This window comes from Taeniopygia guttata, chromosome 8 (assembly GCF_048771995.1).
Source record: "Taeniopygia guttata chromosome 8, bTaeGut7.mat, whole genome shotgun sequence".
Classification (NCBI taxonomy): domain Eukaryota; kingdom Metazoa; phylum Chordata; class Aves; order Passeriformes; family Estrildidae; genus Taeniopygia; species Taeniopygia guttata.
This window is the reverse complement of record NC_133033.1, coordinates 31,958,932-31,981,178: the sequence shown is the minus strand read 5'-3', so window position 1 is coordinate 31,981,178 and position 22,247 is coordinate 31,958,932. Positions and strand designations below refer to the sequence as shown.

The following is a 22,247-nucleotide window of genomic DNA, read 5'->3' as shown; positions in this document are numbered from 1 at the left end:
AGTGCTGTTTAAATCAGGAAAATGGTTTTCACTGAAGATTTTGGGGTTGTTTCCCTTTGCTCCCAAGCGTTCATACCACAGCTTTGCTTTCTCTGGCTGCAAATTGCAGAGCCAAGAGCCTCTGTAGCTCATGAGAGCAGCTAAATTTATTAGCAAAATGTCTTATGCTGGGCTGAGGCCAAATCCCAGCTCTCTGCCTTCCTGTGGTTAATGGACCGACTGTGCTGACCCGATTTCATGGCCACATTATTGCTATTTATTTTAACAGCATAACTGGGCAGGGGGGGACTTGGGAGTCTCTGGTCCCACTTTCTGCCCAAGGCATCCCTGGGGTTGGATGAGGTTGCTCGGGGATTTTTCCAACCTGGTCTTGAACACCTACAGGGATGGAAATGGGATCACCAGCCAAAGCTGGGCTGCCCCAAAACTTCCTCCCACCGTTTTTTTATTACATTGCATGTGCTAGGTCTGTCAGCTGCTGTTTCTCTAGGTTTGAATGTGAATCCATGCTAAGCCCCCCATGCTCCTCCCATGGGGTAACCAAAGATCAGGGATAGGGGATGCATGTCCCTCCTTGGCATGAGGTTGGGGCTGAAATGTTGCTGGGCTTGGGTGCATGAGGACCCTGGTCCCACCCCACTCCTGGACAGGCACACAGCTCACTCCTTCAGTATCTTTTATTAATGTATAGAAAATGCATTAAAAAAAGGAACTATACATAGCCTAAGAGCGGTCAGGACTAAAAATACTAGTTAACAATGGTTAACAAGCGTTGATCCCATTCTCCAAGCTACATTTTCATTACAGGGTGGGGAGGGTTGTTTAATATATTATTTATTTATATTATAGATTTTATTTATGCATTTATTTACTTTTCCTTTCCCCCTCATTTGGTTGCAGTGGTTTGTGTTTGAGTTCATCAGAACCCATTCAAGGCATTTCATTGCCTCTGTTCTCCCTTCTTATTTATGTTTTTAAACTTTTTTAAACATATTAAGAACATTTCCAGGATAACACTTGTACACAGGGGGCTTCTTATTTGTTTGTTTGTTTAGGTCTTTGTGTCACCATCCTTCTGAGAAGCCACTGACATCTGAAGAACTGCAGGCTGGGTATTGAGGCAGGTCTAGGCATCAGAATCTCCCAAGGGAAGGGCCTTTCCCTCCCACTTACCCCAAATTTCCCTTCTGGAAGAAGCAAGGAGCTGCCACCACCATCAGGATTTTAGGAAAGGGGAAGGTGACCCTGCAGGTGGTCCCCGGGGGACTCTGTTGAGTTTTATTGCCATCCCAGGGCACTTGGCTGGCAGAAATAGGGATGGGCTTCTTGTTTGGCCCCAGAACAGAGCCCTCTGTTAGTGGGTGTAAGCATGAATTAAAGGCTTTTTTTGGGGAGAGAGTTCATTGCTGGCAGTGTTTGGTAAAATCAAAACTTGTGGGCATGTCTGGGGGGCACAGGATAGGGGGTGCATGGTCAGCCCCAGTTGTGGTGGTGGGGACACAGCAGGAGGGCAGCTCTGAGCTGGGAGGAAGGTCATGAGCTCACCAGGAGGGTACTTTGGCTCCTGCTGTGTTTTGTCAGGTTGCTCTGAGCCTGTTGGGGGCATGGGGACAGTGCTGGCTGAGCCTCACCAGCTGCATTGCTGGGAGTGAAGGTGGCATGAGCTGTGCATTACACACCTGGGCACTTCACCTGGGATAAGCATCCCTCTGGGAAGGAGGCAAGAGGTCATTTAGGCTGGTACTGATCTTTGAGATGCCCATGTGGCCTGGTTTAGGACAAATTTGGGAGAGTAAAGTAATGCAAAGATAAGGAGTAGAAGCAGACTTCTCCCCAACCTTTGTGTGGATACTGTCCCAATACCTTCCTATAAAAACCCAGCTACTCTTAGGGAGAGCCTGGCCTTTCTCCTTCTTGAAATTATTCATTTATAGATGCTATCACTTTATTAAAAGCAGCTTTTCCTTTCAGGACTCTTTTTTTCTTTGGTTATGTTTCAGTGCAGTGTGCAAAGGGAAGGTGGGCTTGGAGAATGGAAACAGAGGGAAACTGGGCAAGGGATGAAAGTCCCTTTGTGTTTCCCTCTAGGATTTTGGAGTTAGGAATGTGGTTTTGAAAGGCTGCAAGGGTCATGGACACACACGGTGTTCTGCTGTGTGGAGGATTTGATGTGCTGCTTCCTGGCATCTTGCAGTGGATTGTGTGGTTTGGGTAACAGCCTCATGCTCCTTTTTTGGGCTCTGGAACAAGCCTGAGCCACACAAACCCAGCATGGCAGGGGAGCCACCAGAGCCCGGTGGTAGTTCACTTGCTGAAGCCAAAGTCTCTCAAGATGAGCACTGCACCAGATCCAGGCTTGGTTTCTGGGAATTCCAGGCCCAAACCTGGTCTAACTGGAGAATGAACTAGCCCATCCAGTGATGGAGGGTGAGAAGAAACTACTTAATCATGGGGCCTTCTCTAGCATCAACATTAAGCACAAATTTACTGGCAGGAGCTTTGTCAAAAAAAAAAAATTAAGGCAATATAGAAAAATAACTTTCTGGGAAATTGCATCTTGTTTATGGTCAATGTGAAAAGGGAACAATGGCCCAAATGACTGGCTTATCATTGCTGGTTGTGTGCCTGGACTTGGGTTGGGTTATCACCAGGAGAAAACCATGATGTGTAGAAATCTTTCCTTTAAAAATTGTAGCAACTGTCTGTCACCAATGCCATGGAAAGGCAACATCCTGGTATCACATGACAGGTCAGGGACCAGCGCTGATGTATAATAGCACTGAAGGATTGGATAATGCCCAATTTCATACCTGACTATGCAAACAGTAAATCTATCTAGAGAATAATCAGCCTTTTTGAGGATGTTCTTTTCAAACTCCTAGAAAAACCTTGGCAAATTTTGATTTTTTTTCCCAAACTTTCTGTCTGAGTCTTAATTTTGAAAAGAGAGGTTTCTTGCCTTTCACTTGACTGTGAATATGTGTATGTTTCCACTGACATCTCTTCCTTTCACCTGGATAGGTAAGAAAATAGCACCATCCACTGCCAATCTCTGCTGGTTATAACCACTGCTCTGTTACAGCTTTTGTTGGGATATTTCTTCCTACAAATTCTTGATGGTTTGAAGAAAAATTTACTCTGCTGGTCTACTAAAAGCCTTATTAGGTTTTAATCAGTTCCATTTGCTGCTTTTTGTTGGCTTTTGGGTCTTAAAGTAGTATTGGGTGCTCAGCAGGTGTGACATGCCACCATCTGTGACAGTGGCCATGTCCTGCAAGAGATCCCATCATCTGCAGCCTCTGACTCACCTGTTCCTCAACGGGTTGACTTGTTGCCTGATTTGATGCCAAGGGGAAGTAAGAAGGGACACCTCATTTACATGTGAGGTGTTGCTGAGCATCCTTTCTCCAGGCTGGCTTGTAAGCTGACCACATGAAGGACTGGGCCCGGTATCTCATCTTGACCTCAGTGTTAGCTGTGATTTCACGTGCCAGTATGTGCCATGGAGAAGGAGGTTATGTTTCCCATTTAATGCTCTTCTTCAGCTCTGCAGCCATTGTGAGCAACGTCAGAACATTAAGGAGCGTGACCGTGAAAGATACACTGGCCTGAATTATAAGCTACTGCAAAGATGCCTTTATGTTGCCATCTGAAAGATGCTTTTGAGACAAAGCAGCTTCAGTGTGATAAAACCAGATAGCAGTGTTTAGCATTCATAATGTTCCTTTGGCTGCAAATCCAGTGATGAGCTGCATTGTCCTTGGATGCAGGGATGAGTCCAGTGACAATGCCCAGCATTGATTGGAGTCCTTGGAGAGGAGTGACTTAAGCATGGTGGTCATTTGGGCTATGTGGAGGTGGGGACAGTGACAACAGGGCACAGAGTTATCCAAAGGGTCCATCTTCCTTGAGATAGGAGAAGCTAAGGGTGGGAAGAGTGAACTCATTAATTCTTCCAAGGGCCTTGAAGTGCTCCAAAATCCAAATGGAATCCCTTCCAGGAGAGGAAACTGTGGATTTCCTGTTGGAGAGCTGGCAATACCAAGGCACTGAGATTTGTGTCCCTCTTGTGATGGCATTGAAGAGGGATGGTGTAGGAGAAGGAAGGAAATGGGCATTCCTCAGCTTGCACTTCTCTTCCCTTAGCTGCACTGCCATAATTCCCTGTGCGTGTGGAGGGCCATGAACAGGAGCACCTGAGCTGTGACAGCTGCTGGATTCAGGTTGGGCTGCAGTTGTTTGATATAATTTTATTGCTGCTTCTTCTCTGAGACTCTTTTGTTTGGGACCAGTGACCTCAGTGAGGAGAGAGCATGATGGAATGTAGAAATAACAGAGGAAATGGGTCCTAGATTTCAGGACCACAAGTAGGGATTTTTCTTCCAAGTCTTCTAATTTAAGTCCTTTCTTTTCCATCAAGTTCAGCATAACCCATGCAGATGTCATGGACCTGGAGTGGGCTGAGTTCAGCTTGGAGGAGTGGATAATGAAAGTTGGGGCTGGTGGAGTAGTTCTTATTCCCATACACCTCATGCACACGAGGATGACTTTGTGGTGGGACCAACACATGAGCTGTGGACTCTCTGGAGTTTTCCTACATATGCAGATATTTGCCAAGCCCTGCTGTGAAAACTGGGGACGGTATGAGCCTTTGCTCATCCTCATTGTCCTCATGTGTCCAGAGCCTGCATGCAGGGGAGAGATGGGCCTCTGCCTGTTGGAAGAATTGGTGTCTACAGGATGGCACGAAGCTTGGGACCTCCCTGCCAGGAGGGGACAGGGAGGCAGGGAGAGGACGGGCGTCCCTGGCCATGACTGGGCTGCAAATGGCCACACCAAGGTACCTGTGGGGAAAGTTTCTGCCACAAGCCCGTGACAAACATTTCTAACAGGGTTTGCTCAGGATTTCTACATATATTAAAAAAATATCAAAAAATCTGTCTCTTTCTCTTTCTTCTCATGTTAAGGGCCAGAGTATTGGGATAGGGAGACTGGAAATTTGGTATTTCTCTGGGACAGATGCAAAGCAATGAGGTCTTTCCTTTCCCATGGCTTTTTCTTGTACCATGGTTCCCTCCAGCACTTGTGAGGGGCGGGCTGCTATCTCAGACAAGTAGTAATTTTTTTTTCCCTTTTCATATTATAAAATACAAACAAATGACAGAAAAGGTCAGGTGGTGGGAGGCAGGAGGGGTTCAGCTGGTTCAGAGCTGTAGGGACCGTCTCTTCCTCCCAGAGATGTTACGGTGGTTATAAGGTCGCATCTTCATTTCCACAAAGGGGATGGAGAACTCGTGGCCTTTCCAATGGTACCAGTTAATCCCCTGGCAGGAGGGAGAGAAAGGTAGAGGGTAAGGAAAGACTCTAACAAGAAACTAGAGTGGGAGAGGAAGGATACAAGGTTGATCAATGTAGAGAAGCCAGAAGGAAAAAAATTACTATAGCAGGAGCAAGCAACTCTCCTGCTTCTGTGGCTTGATTGTTTTTTTTCCCCACTGCTCAAAGGCTGATCAAATTTCATATAGGTAATTTTTTTAGTCTAACACACTACAGCAAATTACTATGGCAGCATGTGTGAGAAACAAAGTCTTGAAGGTGGCTGAAAGGCTGGCTTGAAGGTGGCTCCCTTTACTCCAGCTGGTGTGGGGTTATGCCACCAATTCTGACCCTGGTGCACCAATCACACAGCCCCAGCCCTAACCTAGGCTTGCTGAGATGTTCCCCTGGAAGAAACTCTGGAGGCTTTCAAGCCAGCTCTGTCCTTACCTGACTGTGCCGGGACTCTCCGTACTTGCCGTTGAGGTTGGTGCGGTGGCAGTTCTTGTACCACCAGGCCCCTTTGTAGGACATGGCACAGTTTGTCACAGCAACATCGTTGTCCCTGTCCTTGGTGGAGAAGGGGCGTCCCTGATGATAGGTGAGGGAGTCTCCTGTGGAAAGAGATGCCATTAAAAGTGATGGAGTCTGAGTTATCTGGTCTTTTCACAAGGAAATAAGGATATTCTGGTTTTGTGTAACCATTCCAATCAATGGCTCAAACAGCTGACAGTCTGACAGAGTTAACTGGAATTGTTCACAGCTGGCTCATCTGAGGTCCTCTGCTGTCTGTTTAGGATCAGTGCAGACTGTAGCAAATCTTAGAGACTCCTTGGCTTTGTTAGATAAAATGCTTTGATGTGTGCTTGGATCTAAATTTCAGTGTTTCAGAAATTAATTCAATCCCAGATTTTGGCATCCCTGATTTCTCAAGGCTTGGCTCTGCTATATAACTTCAAGGTGCTTTCAGCCTCCTTCTTTCCTGTTAGCCAAAGGAGCTTTTTCTCTCAAAGGAGGCTAAACATTCATCTCTTAAACCAAGAGGCTTGGCCACCTGGAAAGAAGTTTTTTGGAAGGTGTGTGATGTCTTATTCCACTAAAACCTCTAACTTCATCCTCACTGGATAACTAGACAGCTGCTTTTGTGTGAAAGAAAAGCCAGAGTAAAATATGGCAACTTGAGTGATGTACTTACAGGAGACATTCTAAATATGCTCCTTGGTAAACCCTAAGTACATATGAAGTGGACCCAAGCTGGCTGTGTGCAAATACAGCCATGGAGAGACTTATTAGAAAAGCTCTTGACAATGAACAATTTTTGAGCCCTGGCTCCCTTAGCTCAAGGTGGAGCAGAAGCTCCTTAGCTGGATGGCTGGAAGCAGAGTTTGTATGGCAAAGGGGACAGAATCATGTCTGTATGACCCTATTACTGCCATCCTTGGCAGTAGGTTGGGTGCTTTGTGCCCTGGGATTTGAGGTTAGAGCAAGTGCTTTGTTGCACACCATCAAGATTCCTGTCACCTTTCTTCCAGTGGCAACTAACTGGTGTTGAATAGGGAAATTCCTGCATCTTGGGTGTGTTGTGCGATTCCACCTAGTACATAGTGGAAGTTTCATGGAGGCTTGCACTGGGCATGCCCATCCCAGATGAAGGGGCTACAGTTGTACTCCTTCTCCCTTCTTGAGGAAGAGGTCCCCTTTGCCCTCCCTCTAGCACCCACTCTTTTCTGGTGGGCAACTCTAACTCCTCTGAATCAACCAAGTAAGCAGGTGTGACAGTGTCCTTGCAAAACTGGGCAGTGTTTGGCCTTTATGTGAGGAAATTACTCAGAGAATTTCAGATTTTTCCATAGCTGTGGAAAGGCAATAAATACAGCCTCCAGCACGACATCAATAGCCAGCTGTGGCTATTGCCAAGTGAGATGCCACCTCCGATGTCCGACCTGGTTATTTGAACAGCAATGTCTCTGATATTAAACATCTAATCCCCAATGGAAAATTCCATGTCCTTAGTGGGATTTATCAGCTTGGTTTACATGATGGACTGCAGGAAGGCAGAAAGGACTATGGGTTTTTGTCTTGCTGCTCTAGACAAGTGAGATTTCATGTTGGGACTTCCTTTACAGTCTTGGACCAGCCAGTCACAGGATTTCCCAAGACCCTTGGGAAGGAGGCTGTACCTGAAGTGCCGTTGTAGTCCCCGATCCGCAGTTTGTAGAGGCTTCGGGAGTCGCCAATGGAGAACTTGTCGTAGTAGGCGTATGCTGCCTCCTGACCATCCCTCATGTCTATTCGCAGCTCGTAGCGCCCTTGGGACGTGATCTTGTGGATGTTGTCCAAGCCTGTCGAGACAGTGAAACACCCAGTGAGACCTGGTTCTCAGATCCGCTCCGTGAACAAACAAGGAAAGCTCTAGGCAAATAAAACAGTAGTGGGAAATGAGAGCAAGGAGAGGAATCAAAGAGCAGCAGCACCTGTGGTGAGTTTGTGTTTCTCCTGGCGCTGTGGGGGTCTGGGCTCTCTGTCCCCACTAGAGCTTCGCTTCCCTGTGTCTATGAGCAGTGGGTTCAAGGCCCAGCTTCAGATTTCTTCATGCTGCTGAAGCTTGGAACATTCAGCTGTTGAGCCCTGGTGCTACTTATGTTGTTAAGCTCCCATACAAACCAGAGTGTGTTTATGCTGCAGGTCCCTTTGGCTCATGTTCAGGTTTTGAAGGAGCACACTCTATTTCAGAGCTGGGCTGTCTCTCACTCGCTCCTTTCCTGCTTTCATTGGACAGCTGACTTTCTGGCCACCAGTGCAACCTGTAGTCATCCAATGGACAATGATGGGTTCTGGTCCATGAAAACTGACAGCATACACACCCCCCTTCTCTCCTAGAGAGAGCAAACTAGGGAGCTGCTAACCTTCACAGTGTGCCTTTATGTGGTGTGCCTCTGCATGAGCTCCTGAAGTGAAGGGCAGGGAATGAACAGAAGGAAAACTGTCTGAGGGAGAATGCAGAGGAATGTGGTGAAGGGCAAGGAGCCAACAGCTGACACAGTGCTTATGGAACTTAGGTTTGACACATCAATGAAAGGCAACCAGGGAAGGTCATACCCAGCCAAAACTCATCCTCCAAGTTTCCAAAGCCAACCCGGTAATCTGCCCATTTCCGGAAGAAATCGGTCAGCCCGTTCTGCCGCCGCTGGAAGACCTGATGTGGAGGAAGACCAGGGGGAAAATCATAATAATGGAGATGAGAAACAACTTTGCCAGGATTTGGACACACAAGGTAAAGATAATAATTTTTCTTTCCATTGTGCCTTTCAGGGGAGAAAATTGCAATGCCCATGCAGTTAGTGTTAATTACAGCTGTGCAACTAATTCAAGTGCAGGTGTAGAAACAAAGGAGATATTAGATAATGTCCAAAGCAAATCAATGGTAGAATATGAAGGAATTGGCCTTCAAGGTTTCTGCTTTAACTAGTACAGTACTTTAACTGGCGTCTCTGGTTTTCCAGCATGTCATTCTGCTTTGAGATGGCTATTTCTGTGATATCCAAGGGGATGCTCTGAAGCAAAGTGAGAGGGAAATTTACTGGCTAGAAATAAGCATTTGAGAAAGCCCTTTTTTTTTTTGGTTTTGATTCTACATCTAGCAGAGTTTGATTATACATCTACACAGAGTTTTGTGTAATGTGTGTAAATAAGAGTTTGACATGAATAAGATCAAAGCACCATGGCATTATTGGCATTATTTACTTACACTGTCAGTCCATCTACATCAAGACAAACAGTGTCTGTGCAGCTCAAACAGGCATTTGTTTCTAAAGTTCTCCTGTGCAGACTCAATTGGGGTGACGCTTGACACCCTCCTTCTGCAGGCAGTGTGAATCATTCCCCGTGAAAGCTACCAGCCATTAATTTCATTTCTAGAAAAATAAATCAGCTTCACTCACAGATTTTGCTCTCCAGAAGCACTGCAAACATGCCAAATAAATCAAAGGGCCCTTCTCCAAGTGTAACTATTATTACCGGAGCGTGGGCCATTCCCTGTGGCGTGCAAAATGAAGCGTGTGATGCTGTGCCTGCTGTCATTCCTGGGCTTTGCTGGTAGGGGCTCAGTTGCTGTGTGATGGGGACAGCGTGCAGGACAGTCGGGTGTATACTCACAATCCAGCCGCCGCCGTCGGTGGTCATGTCGCAGTACACGGGCACCCGCTGGCTCAGGTCCCCGTTGATGGAGATGGTGTAGACCCCGCTCAGCGTGTCTCCGTTCATCAGGTGCTGGGCACAGTCCTGAGGGTTAGCAAAGACACGTCCTCCTGCAAAATAAAAAGCAAAAAAGGTAAAATTCAAGCAAAGAGACATCTTTTCTCCATGTGTCGGAATCTGTGCTATTGATGATTCTGAGATTGTAGAAAGTCTCTGTCTTTCTGCCCCGCTGCCAAAGCAGAAGCCATAATTCATCTGTGCTGGTTTCAAGGCTGTTTATTCTGTTTATCTCTAACATGTTCTGCTGCCCTGCCGCAGCTCTGTCCTGCAGGGCAGCGTGTGGGGCTCTGCCCTCAGTGGGATGGTACAAACATTAAATACCACAAACTACCTGTGCTGGATTTACAATAACGTGCCAATATCTGTCACCTACGTTGAACAGTGTGTCCCCAGCCTGAACCAACAGAAAAATGCCAACACCACAGTGAAACATGGAGGGCATGAAGAAGGAGAAAAAGGACAAGACACACCCAATTTCCTCCATCTTGTCCCCTTTGGACCCCTAATCTAGAAGCCTAAAATTTTACTTTTACACCCGTGCCACACTTAATTTACACTTATATCAAACACTCAGAGCTGGTAATTCATCCTGTAAGATTGAAAACTCTTTTCCATGGACAGAGATCACAGCCAGTGTCTCTGGGGGCTCTGTCCAGGGGGGTTCCTGACCCCTGCCAGGGTCCCAGCCCTGCCAGGGCAGCCAGAGGGAAGCCCTGGATTCCCACACCCATGCCTCAGGCTCCACCAGGCTCCACTAGTTACAATCCAGGGAAAGTCTATCTTGGTTTCTGCATTCTGAGTAATTCCATGAGAGGGTGAGACTTTGTATCTGCTGTTAACCTCAGAGGACTTACTGGAAAAAGAATATGTGCATACATTAATTATTCTCCCATATGTCTTATGCTGGAAGGGTGCATGGTAACATCACAATGAATTATGAGGGATGTCACTTCTTGGACCATCTTTCTGCACCGTGTCTGAAACCCTGGGGTTTAAGCTGTCACCAGCATATTTAGACAGCTGTGAAAATACCAAAAACCTGTTCTCCTCTCAGGATTGCCAGCTCCAATCAAGTTTTATAATAGTACTCATTCCAGGGGGATTCTCCTGATTCTCCATGCCCTTGGAAATGATGGTGGACTTATGCTGAGCTAATTGTCACTTGCAAGCTGAGCAGGAATGAGGCTGTGTGAGATGCTAGAGGTAGGTAGCCTGGGATGTGTGACTGTGCTACAGGTGTTCACTAATGAGGAAACATATTATTTTGTGGTCAGAGTTTAGGAGAGTCTTAATTATGACAATTATTCTGGCAGTATTGGAATGTGAACTCTGGGAACAATTTTTTCTTATTTAAGACAAAATAGGGAAATACATCTTTTTCTTTGGTGTTGGTACGTATGGATGATGGAATAAATAAGTGCAGAGCTGGAAATGTGGATGTGTGTTTCAAGGGTGTCTCTGTAACAAGCTGAGAAGGTGTGAGGGACCTTCAGATCTCCTATGCTGTGTGTGTCCATCACAGTTATGTAGTGCCCCATAGGACCAAGACACAGACTTCCCACTTGGGTGTATTCTCCTCCACCTTGTGACCTGAAGACTTGGAAGTCATTGCTGTGTCCAAATATTGAAGATCCCCTCTTTTTTTTTTTTCCTGTCTTCATGGTCTGTAGCACAGCCTGGTGAGACATTGTTTATATTTTATAGTATCCAACAATGAAAACATCTTCAACAACAACCACTTTTGGCTCCCCTGAGCTCTGTGGAGATTGCTTGTTTCTTAATTTATATTCATATCTTTAAGAGCCAAGGAGACCTTGAAAGACATTTCAAACCACTATAAATTATAAATACTGTATCTGTTTCTTCCTTTTGTCTCATCTGTATACAATTCCCCAAGAACCTTATGCAAACATGAAACAAAAGAGACTGAGCTATTAATATGTCAGGGGGAATAGAAGAACCCCGGGATGTGTACTGTAAGCAGAAGGAAGCAAAACAATTTAAATTAAGCCTGGCTGGATTGCTTTACTTTTTTTTTTTTTTTTTTTTTTTTTTTTTTTTTGTCCTTAAAGACAAGTCCTTGTTCTCTGCAAAGTGCCTTGATGCATTGCCAAAGTAAACTGAATTGCAGATCTGGATGCTTTGATGAGAGATGCTGTCTATGGATTCCATTGCCTTGGTGATAGCTCCTGGTTGCTTCTGTCTCATCAATACTGGGGTAAGTGGGGAGAAACTGCCTTGTTGCTAATGCCTATCTTCATCTTCAAAGCAAGTGAAATGTGTTGGATGTTGCATCAGCTGACAGTGAGGACTCAGGTTGCTGAGGTCTGACATTTCTGTTTGATGGAAAAGGTGCTCTCCTTGCCTGACATAAGTGGATTTCTGCTGCTTTATCCCACCTGAGAAGTCACCCCCATGCAGCTTCATCCCTGACTCCCAAACAGCCTCAAAGATTACATGTATTTTTCTATAACCTACCTGAATTGTACTGGCTTTCCACACATGTGTAAGAGGCAAGAACAACAAGAAAGCATCTTTTGTAGATGCATTAGAGAAGTCATTTCTTCTTTTGTTGATGTCAACAGTTTCTGTTATCTCTTAAAAGCAGGGGAAGGGACCTTTGTATGTAACTGAGATGGGGAAGTGTATCCACAGCAGATTCAAAGAAAACTCTCCTAACTGAACTGGCAGCACAGATGGGAGGAATTTTGGTGGACATCATCTGGAGACTTCTCAGTGCTGTTGATGCCAAGGAAAAACAATATTGAATTCAGCCCTGACAAGATGCATGCTGTCTGTAATTGCCCTGGCCTAGACATGCTTTCCAAAGAGGATGAGGGACAATTGGTTTTGCATAACTTCTATATTATGAATGGCTGCAGAGGATGGGAGCCATGGTGACATTCTCATGCAAGCTTCATTCTTGGAAGAGTAAGTATTCTGTCTGTGAGGGTCGCGGTGACTGTGGGTGCCCACCTTTTGATTTCAAATCAAAACCATTCCCATTACTTTAGTGCCTGAGTGGATTGTGAATGCTCTAGAATGAGAGTGGGGAGGAATAACACAATTAGGTAAAGTGCTGGCTCTGCTGTCTGTGATTCCACTAGTGGTGATGCAGATGCACCTGCTTGATATTTCCAGGGATACCCCAACCCTGAAAACTTTCAAGGTCAAATTCAACAGGGCTCTGATCAACCTGTTCAAGTTGAAGATGACCCTGCTTGCTGCAGGGGGGTTGAACTAGATGACCTTTAAAGATTCTTTCCAACTCAAAGTATTTTATGATTCTTTGATATTTGTGAGCAATCAGATTATGTCCACAGCATGGAGACACTGGCTGGGTCCTCTCCCAGGAGCATACCTGTTGATATGTGATGCTGATTTTAGTGGGTATTTTTTCCTCTGTTTATGCATTTGAGGATGGACATAGGCAAGGCAAAGATAGATGGTTCCTGGTCTGAAGCTCAAATCCCCTTGCCCTGGGCTGGTCTTGTGTTTGAATCATAGCTCCTTCAGCCATTAACTTTTTGCAGTGAAGCACTGTGGGTCATGACATTGTAATTACCCCTCTTTGGCTCATGAAGGAATGCTGCCTGAGGAGGGAAGGTCCAAGAGCAGTCCATTCCTACCAGCATGATATGTGGGCCAGCCTCCACCTGTCTGGGTGGATGCAGTGTGAGTCCTCACCTGTGGTGAAGGTGGTTGAGATGAGGCCGCTCCGCATGGCGTTTTGGGCAGCTTGCAGGTGCACCGTGTACTCCGTGGTCTCAGAAAGCCCCTCCAGACGGATCCATGTGTCCTCAGCATCCACAATCAGCTCCTGTACATGGGTCCCAGAAGGAGGCAGACACCAAGAGCAACAGATGAGAAAAGCGATGGGGAGCCTAAAGAGCAAGTGAGGAGGGAAGGGAAGCCACAAACTACTGCAGAACCTGGCTGAGGAGCATTGCATGACTGCTTAGACCCCTGGACTGAGTGAACATGAGATCAGTCAATATAGCCAACATTTCAGAATGGTTCGGGTGGGGGAAGGCAACCTGGTTTGGAGATTTATTTAAACGTTTGCAGTCTATGTCCTCTGTCAACTGGGTCTGCTGGGATCTGTGTTTCTTCAGTACAAGACATGACTGATTGTCCAAGCAGTGCAAGAAATAGAGCTGGCCAAACCTGCTTATACGCCAGTTTTGACTCTGTTGATTCCTGTCATGTTAATTTTTCTGGTTGTTGGCCAGTGCCACACAGCATTATCAGATCCCTTTTGCAAAGCTCTTATCCTCTGGCTGCTGCAAGCCAATCACACCAGCAAAGGAAATCAGACTATTTGCCATGACATATTTCTGATAGTGTTTGTTGCAACTCCTCCAGACAGGCAGATGTGGACACACTCATTAAATAATCAAATGTATTGTATTGCAGAATTATCTGTCTGTGCCAGTCTTCCTTTTTGCAGGAAGGGCAAATGGCATTTTAAATATCTCTGCAGTATAATATTCTCCTGCCTCAGCTTGCTTGTGCTTCACAAGCTGTGAATTGCCCCTGTTTCTCAAATCTTTCCAGGTAACCCCTCTGTGCCCAGACCAGTAGGTGTGGGTGTGCATCAACATTTTGCCTTAGGCAATCTCTTCTTGCTTTTTCCTATCATCCTGCTTAGCAAGAAGTAATCTGCCCTTCTGGCCTCCCTGAGCCAATGAGTACCATTTTTTTGCTTTGTTTGGCTTTTCCTGCTTATTTTAAAATGGTCTTATTATTCCCTGACTTAATGAGCCTCTTTGGTGTGAGGACTCCCTCACCTTCCGGCTGCCATCGGTGGACCTGTAGGTCATGACGTAATTCTCTATCTCTCCCACGGGAGGAACCCAGGACAGCAGGGCGCTCCGGCGTGTCACTTCACTGGCTGTCAGATTTGTTGGAGGATCCAAAACTGCAAAAGTGGATAGGACACAGGGAAGTGCAATTTCTCACACACAATCACCTCAGCTCGCTCAGTTGAATCCCAACTCAGTACAGTGGGATTCAACCTTGCAGCACTGAGCTACGGCCCAAAGGCCATCCTCACCCTCAGTTTCAAGACCTCATCACCCATCCCCAGTCTTGAACAGAGCTCTACAAACCCTCTAGAAGTCCTCCTCAACCTGTGTGCCACCTTAAGGGTAACAGCTGTGAAATTCATGTGCTACGGGACCTCTTAAGCTGTTTGTGAGTAAAATGGGATGTCATGTTCTTCTGGACTATGGCCTTGGGCATATAAAGGACTTGGCCAGGGGTCTGCTCAGGAAACCACAGCCAGGGGAAATCTCTGAAAGAAAGGGATAGATGGATGTTGAAAGAGTGAAAATAATGGTTGATGCTTGATGCTTAAAACTGTGTTCTTGTGTTGCGCCCTGCACTGGTATTTGGGATTGGTGTTTGTATCCTTTTGCCACGGGGCTACCTCTACACTCTCGCTATGTAACAAGAGCTTTGGCTCAGCCTTGCTGGCTGCTTTTCCTGGGGTGGGTGCATGGCTAGGGACGAGGAGTGAGGGTAGTGACTGTACGTACGAGTAGTGAAGTTGGTGCTGATGGTCTGGCTGGTGAGAGGCCCGCTGGTGGCATACATAGACACTGTGTAGGTGGTACTGGGCAGCAGGTTGGTCAGCTGGTACTCCTGGCTGTCTCCATCCACGAGAATTGTTTCTCCTGCAACTGGAAGCAAAAAGGGATGAATTAGGGTAGATATTCAAGGTGGTTCTCCAAAACATGTCTCTAGATATGACCTCATGAAAAAAAGCAGTTCTATTGCTGAAACACCATAAGGTACTGTGCAGCAGCTGAGGTGTAGTGGTGCCCTGAGGTGTAGTGGTTCAGTCTGAAGGGTGGTCTAATTTTTCTCACAATCCCTATAAAACCCAAGGAAAGGGCTCCTTCCCTACTCCCTCTGAGCCCTGGGCTTTGGGATGGGAGAGAAGTTGAGGTGAGCTGAAAGAGCGCCCCATGTACCTGCACGACGCGTAAGGATGAGGACGTAGCTTTCCACCTCCGACAGCGGCGGGTTCCACTGCAGCAGTGCCTCAGTGGGAGTGATGTTGGTGGCTGTGACCCCCAGGGGGACATCCATGGCTGCACAGGGGAGAGATCCAGAGAGTCAGAGGCACTAGGAGACTGGACTATGAACTGGAAGGGCTTCTTGTGGCATGTTGCTCTATGTCCTGCCCTGCTGCCCAGACACATATGCCTGCACAGGAGTTAGTGCTGCCCAAGCTGCAATGCAGAGATGTCGTAGCTTGTGTTACTCTGCTACTGGGCTGCTCTTCCACTCTTTTCTAGATACCCAGTCTGGCTTTGAGGTTTCTTTAGGCTTTGAGGAGTCTGGGGATAGCAGAAGGTTTTGTTCTTGCAGCAGATGCTGTTTGTGACAGGGCTTCCCTAGGGATTATTTCTGGAAATCTGTACTCTGTTTAGGAAAGGTTGTCATGATTGCCCAGCATCATGTTTCTGGCTTCACTGTGCCTGGTACACAGGTTTATCACTTTTACCCATGACTACCCATGCATATTTTGGATAAACTTTGCTGAGACATACTTCAAAAGCCCACACTGAGCCCTTGTGAGCCCTGCTTTATCATCTCCAGCTTGCATCTGGCTGGTGGGAGGTCCAGCTTGCTCTCAGTCACCTCAATATTAGTGCAAGCAGGGACTGCCAGCCCTGGGCAGGGCTGGACCTGACACTGTTTGATTGTTCCCTGCCCACCAAGAGCTCCTTCCCACCTGTGTACGCAGTGATGGAGGCCAGCTCGCTCTCCTCCCGGCCCCGCACGCTCTTCACCCCAATCTCGTACTTGGTGGCAGGCTGCAGGTCCTGGAGGGTGTACTCGGTGGCATCCCTGGAGATGGCCATGCTCTCTGTCCTTCCTGTAGAGATGGAGCCAAGAGCTTTGATCACGGCTGGCCCCACCCCTGGGGCTCAGGAGGGGCTTGGGAGGGGAGGACAGTTCCCCAAGGCACTGGAGGTAACTGGGTTTCGTGCCTGCAGGTGCACTCCTGTGTGCCCATCACTCTGCTGGCCTGGCCCTTTCAGCATCATCGACAAAATTAGGGCTGAGGGAGATGGGGTAGTCAAAACAGATGAGGGAGCTTCGATTTCAGGATTGAGCCCTGAATTTAACCATCTCTAGAGAGGGCACACTGCTGGCAGCCATTCTGTGTGCCCCTCTGTGCCGAGCTGGCTGCAGTGGTCCCTTCCCATCCTCATCCCTGTCACCCCATCCTGTGCCCTGGAGCCAATCCCAGTCATTGGTCGCTTTGCCCAAGGCACTGAGATTCTGCCTGGGTGAGGATGACCTAGTGGCTTGCTTGGGCCAGTGGATGGAGAGAGGGTTGGCAGCTGTGAGCTCAGGGCATGAACAGGAGTGGTCTGGCCCATTACCTTCAGCAGCACGGTAGGATATCCTGTAGTGGTCAAAGGCAGCGATAGGAGCACTCCAGTAGACCATCATGGACTCCTGGGTGACGTTGTCCACCCTGAGGTCCTTTGGTGCATCGATCCCTGGTGAGATGGAGCACAAAGAAAAGCTGTGGGAGGCAGGTCCACTCCCCGTGCCCCCGCCCGCCCTCCCCGGTGCTGTCCCGTGCCTGCTGGGGGGTGTGCCGTGGTACCTGTTGTGATGGAGCCCACGACAGGCTCGGAGCTGATGGTGCCGTGCACGGCCACCAGGGACACCAGGTACTCGGTGGAGGGCTGCAAGCCCATCAGGCTGGTGTGCCTGCGGGTGCCATCGAGTGTGACCTGCTGCGCCTCCTCCTCCTCATCCCGGGGGCTGTAGGTGAGGATGAGGCGGTCTGCTGGTGGGGATGGGTCACTCCATGTGACGTTCACACTGGAGGATGTCAGCTGGGAGAAGTGCAGCTGTGAGATGGGCCGAACACCTGGAAGATGGAGAGGAGAGATGTAACCCCAACAGATACTGCAGATCCTTACCTCCCCGCTTTTCCCAGTGCTTGTATGGGAAATACTTAAAAGAGGTGGCAAAACTGAAGATTTGGGCTCTCCATTGATCTGGGATCAGCCAGCAGGTCCAGGAGGGGGAAAATGGTGCTTTTCTCAGCTCCACCTGCAAACATCCTCCATCCCAGACCCATATGGTGGGTGATGGAACTGTCCCACTGCAGATGGTATATTATGCCTGCACTTCATGGCTGCAGACTTTTCAGCCAGAGGTCCTTGTGAGGTCCCCCAAGGCTTCATTGCTTCTTCTTATGGCCACACAGGCCACCCTGACGACAGAGGAGAGCAGAGGCTGTCTGTTTTTCCCAATTCTGTCTTGTCCAGCAAAGCAAGCGTGTTCAGTGCTGCTGGCCAAAGGGATTGTGCCACCACCTTGGTAGGGCCATCCTCCTTTTGAGGTCAGCTGCTCCTGTGTGGACACATTGACCCTAGCTCTCATCCCCATCATCACCTCAAGGGTTTTGATGCCAGGGATGCAGTGGGCTGGCAGAGATGCCAACAAGAGAACAGTTGTTCTTGTGCCCTTCACAGCATCTTGTGCCCTTGCCCCATCCCAGCCTGTGTTTCTGTACCTGTGAAGGCATCCACGGTGGCCTCCAGGCTCTGCTGCCGTCCCCTCTCAGCGATGATGGAGATGGTGTACTCTGTCCCAGGCTCCAGCTCGGAGAGGGTGAGCTGTGACTCGTCCCGGGACACTGTCACTTCAGAGGCCATTCCTGAGGCAGGGGTGAAGGTGATGCGGTAGTGGTCGATGGGACCCGTGGCTTTGGTCCAAGCCAGTGAGATGGACGTCTCAGTGGAGGCTGTCACCAGGAGGTCCCGGGGGCTGTCAAGCTCTGTGGGAGAGGGTTGGTGCAGAGCTTTGTCCCCATGCACAGACTGTCCTATGGGGGCATCTGAGCCATAGGAGCCAGCTGCACTTGGAGAAGGCAGTGGGGCCAAACTCACCCGTCCTGGCATTCATGGTGGCTGGCACACTCTGCTGGCTGTCCATCACGGCTGAAATCCCAATGCCATACTCCGTTCCCGGCACCAGATCTGCCAGGGAGTGCAAAGAACACGACGAGGTTTGAGAGCAGCACCTGGCAGGGTGACCTCAGGATGTGTGTGACCCCTGCTTCCACCTCCCACTGGTGGGGGCACAGAAAAACCCTCCAGGGCATCCCTGGGGTTAGCAGCTCTCCCACAGGTCAGCAGCTCTTCTGCACGTTGCAGAACAGCTGAGTCTTTTCAAAAAGCCCTGTGGAGCCTTTGGACAGGGAATTTGGGTTATTTTAGCTCAGAAACAAGCCATTTTTAAAAGTTGTTGCTGAGGTCTGTTGCAATTGCTGGCGGTGAGACAGAAGCTTCTGTGTGTATGAGCTGAGATGGGAACGATAAAATAGCTATATTTCTTTCAAACTGATGTAGCATAAAATATTGTCACAGGGCTGGTGTCTTGGAGAGAAATAAATTATGCAGAATAAATGAAATGCACATTAATTGGGAAAGGTGCAGTCTTTCTGGGAGCTGTTCCTTGGGGTGGACATATCCTGAGGTGCCTCTCTCAAGGAACTTGGGAATTGAGCTCATCCAGCTCCTTGCCTCTTGCACTGCTTTATCTTCATGGAATATCTCTTACCTCTGCCTGTCACTTCTGCCTGGCTGCTGGTGGCTTTATTCCCCTCTTCCCTGTGCTTCATGATCTTTCATACAAAGCAAGAAAAAGCCATAAACTCTCCAGCTCAGCCTCACTGTGCCTCACCCGGGGGCAGCATCCCCTGGAGCCACCAAAACCTTTCCCAAGAGGTCAGGAGAGAGGGACACTCTTCCCCCTCCCCCCCCCCCCCCCTTTTCTCTTGGTACAATGCAGTCTTGGGGATGGGGAGAAGATGGACCCCCTTGGCCCTGCTCAGTAAGTGTCAGAAGTATTCTGGAAAGAAGAGCCTGGCAGAAGGGAAGGAGAAGGAAGAAATGAACAGGAGGATATAAACCTTTTCTCTCCCAGCTCTTTTGGGATGAGCAAAATTATGGCTATTTCTGTGCAAGTGCTGATTTTTAATAGAGACTATGGACCAGGGCCAGGCTTGCTGCCCTTTTAAGTGTAAATCTTTGATAAATTCTGCTCAGTGCCATTCCTCACTGCTTGTCCTGCTGGTAGATGAGATTGGCTGAAAGAATTGCTGGTTGCTTTCATACCATGGATCCCACCAGGTCCTGGGTGACTGGGAAAAAAACCCAGTGGGTTTTGTATAACATCCAACAAGACTGCAGGATATGACTACTCTGCACGTAACAGAGCTAGCAGAATGGTTTTTTCATTATTTTCTGCAATGACTAGGTTGTTTTTGTTTGTTTTTTTTAATTGGTTTGTTTATGACATAGTACACTGGGGACTGGGAGCAATACATTTGTGTGATGATGGAGGTGCTATATAAAAAATCACTTGCTGCAAATGACTTAAGAATCTGCGTTTCTGCAGCTTTCTCTGGTTGGGTTTCTTGCAGCCTTACCTGAGTCAGGAAGAGCTTTTTCAGCTTTTTTAGTTTTATTGAGAAAAACAGGAGACTTCAGGCTCTTGCCATATATTTCAAGGCAAGCTCATGTCAAGCTATGGATATCATCTCAGTGTGTGTCACTCTTGTGCCTCTGCCGAGGGAGGGGGATTTGGCCCATTTTTAATTCTTCTTCTCACCTAGAAAGCCAATAAACGTCCTAAAGGAAAGCTAATGGGAGTCCAGCACTGACTCTCTGATCTCATCTTGCTTCTCCCCACACATCCTCATCAAGAGCACAGAAGAAACCAGCCCTGATGTTTTTCTTCTTTCTGCATTCCACATTTTTCAAGATAACTGCTCTAATTGCCTTACTGCTCTCCAGCCTTTCTTGTGACTCTGCTGCTGTGCCTGTAACTTAACTTTTGGCTTTCCCATTGACCTTTCTCCTTTAACTTCATATGGCAGATTCCTGAGCCCTTGAAGGTCCTGGGGAGGCAGAAAGTCAACATGGAAGAACCTGGTGTCCTTCCCTGCTGAAGAACTTCAAGATGAATGAGAGAACATTTTTGCATATGATTCTTTTCTTTGCTCAAAATGTGCCACCAGAGCAGCAAATCCATGAGGTAAGCAGTTCTAGTCAAAAAGGAAATCACATCTCACATTGTGCTTTGCTGTGTTGCTGCATAAGGTGTTTGGGGCTTTCCTGGCAGTGGGAGGTGGGTGGTGTTTGCAGCCCCTATGCTGGCCTGAATAATGTGCTACTTAAATCACTTGCTCAAAACTTGCTCAAATCTCTAGATTTGGGTCTGCTTTGAACCCAATTTGGAAAAAGGCAAAAAACTCAGGCAGCCTCGCTCCCTATCGCTGCCCATGGGGCCTCATCACCCATGGCACAAGCGAAAAAGAGAAGGGTGAAATAATATTTCCCTGTAGATCAGCCTAAACAGATTTCTTCCCATTTCTCACTTTGCTCCTTGCCAGCTCTACTTTCCACCTGGACAAATCCTTGCTGGAGGTGCATTACTTGGAGGTGTACCCAAAGGCACACGGGGAAAATGAGCTCTATCCCAAGGAAAACCTTCTCTCCAGTAAACTCCAAAACAACCTCAAACACGTCCCAGCACCAGTGCAACTGAGTCTTGGTGCTGATTTGTGTTCTTCATTGCCCTGCCTGCTTGAGAGGAGGAGGATGAGGAGGAGGAAGGGCGCGTGGGCGCAGGCATACCTGCGAGGGTGGCCCGGGTGGTGGGGCCGGTGTCGCGCGGCACCAGGACCTCGTGGTAGTGCTCCCCGGCCAGGGTGCTGTAGACCACCCTGTAGCTGTGCGCCTCGGCCTCGCTGTTGTCCCAGGCGAGCTCGAGGCTGGCGGGGCTCCGCGAGCCCACCCGCAGGTTCTTGGGGGCATCGATCTCTGCACAACACAAGGGAGAGAGGCGCTGTCTAACCGCTGGGGACACAGCCCTGCCACGGTGAGACAGCCGTGCAGGGGTTCCTGGGTGGGACATCCAGGAGGTCCCTCCTCCCCAGAGCGTGTCCCGCAAGGAAGGGCTGGAACACTCTCACCTCCTGCTCAGCACAGGCTGTGAGATGCCACCCAGGAGGGTGATGCAGATGCTGGGCACTCACAGCATCCTCAGTAAGTTGGTTTGGCAGCTAGTTCCATGGTATTTAAAAAAGAAAACTCTTTTCCCCGGTATTAGTGTAAAGAAACTGAGACACTATGAGAAAAAGGGCTCTGTAGTAGTCATGTATTGGCCTGAACAGCTCTTAGTTGAGAGCATCTTTACAGGCTCATTCCCACTCAGACATTGCCCAAATGGTTTGTTTATTGGTGCTGCTTAGGCTGTGTACTGAATCTGCTCTGGTTTGCACAATAAACCCCTCCAGTGAGCAACAGCTGGGGCTGGACACCAGCAGACAGTGGGTAACGGTGATGGATCTGAGTTTGGGGGGGTATTTTTATGTTGCCTTTTAGAAATAAAGCAAGGAAGGGCAATGCAGCAAATCAGTTGGGGTAAGCATCTCATCTGAAATATTTATCTATAGAGATATGTACACACACAATTCACGTACCACAGTTATTACAGTAGGAGCCTCATATCCAGCAGTAATGTACATGACAAATAATTTATATACCATAAACCAGCATGGAAATACAGGCTCTAACTCCTCCTTTATGGCATAGTAAATTAAATCCCTTAGCTATCTGCAGGCG

General features: G+C 47.9%; 1 protein-coding gene and 1 long non-coding RNA gene across 3 annotated transcripts in view; one reads left to right on the top strand and one right to left on the bottom strand.

The window, feature by feature from the left end:
- Positions 1-662: 662 nt before the first annotated feature.
- Positions 663-22,247, bottom strand: part of TNR (tenascin R) — a 76,812-nt gene continuing 55,227 nt past the window's right edge. For both annotated transcript variants that reach the window (XM_030279553.4, XM_030279554.4), the window contains 15 exons: positions 21,258-21,443; positions 18,504-18,593; positions 18,128-18,391; positions 17,207-17,476; positions 16,977-17,096; positions 16,319-16,462; positions 15,552-15,671; positions 15,114-15,257; positions 14,364-14,494; positions 13,261-13,393; positions 9,472-9,623; positions 8,416-8,512; positions 7,497-7,658; positions 5,767-5,930; positions 663-5,324 (listed from right to left, as the gene is read on the bottom strand). In XM_030279553.4, coding sequence (XP_030135413.4) covers positions 5,205-5,324; positions 5,767-5,930; positions 7,497-7,658; positions 8,416-8,512; positions 9,472-9,623; positions 13,261-13,393; positions 14,364-14,494; positions 15,114-15,257; positions 15,552-15,671; positions 16,319-16,462; positions 16,977-17,096; positions 17,207-17,476; positions 18,128-18,391; positions 18,504-18,593; positions 21,258-21,443 — 2,297 coding nt within the window. In that variant the 3' untranslated portion in view covers positions 663-5,204. The remainder of the gene's footprint in view (positions 5,325-5,766; positions 5,931-7,496; positions 7,659-8,415; positions 8,513-9,471; positions 9,624-13,260; positions 13,394-14,363; positions 14,495-15,113; positions 15,258-15,551; positions 15,672-16,318; positions 16,463-16,976; positions 17,097-17,206; positions 17,477-18,127; positions 18,392-18,503; positions 18,594-21,257; positions 21,444-22,247) is intronic.
- Positions 7,619-21,914, top strand: LOC140684649 (uncharacterized). The gene is made up of 4 exons (XR_012057236.1): positions 7,619-7,795; positions 8,376-8,590; positions 11,646-12,504; positions 20,498-21,914. It is a non-coding gene; the product is annotated as an uncharacterized lncRNA (long non-coding RNA).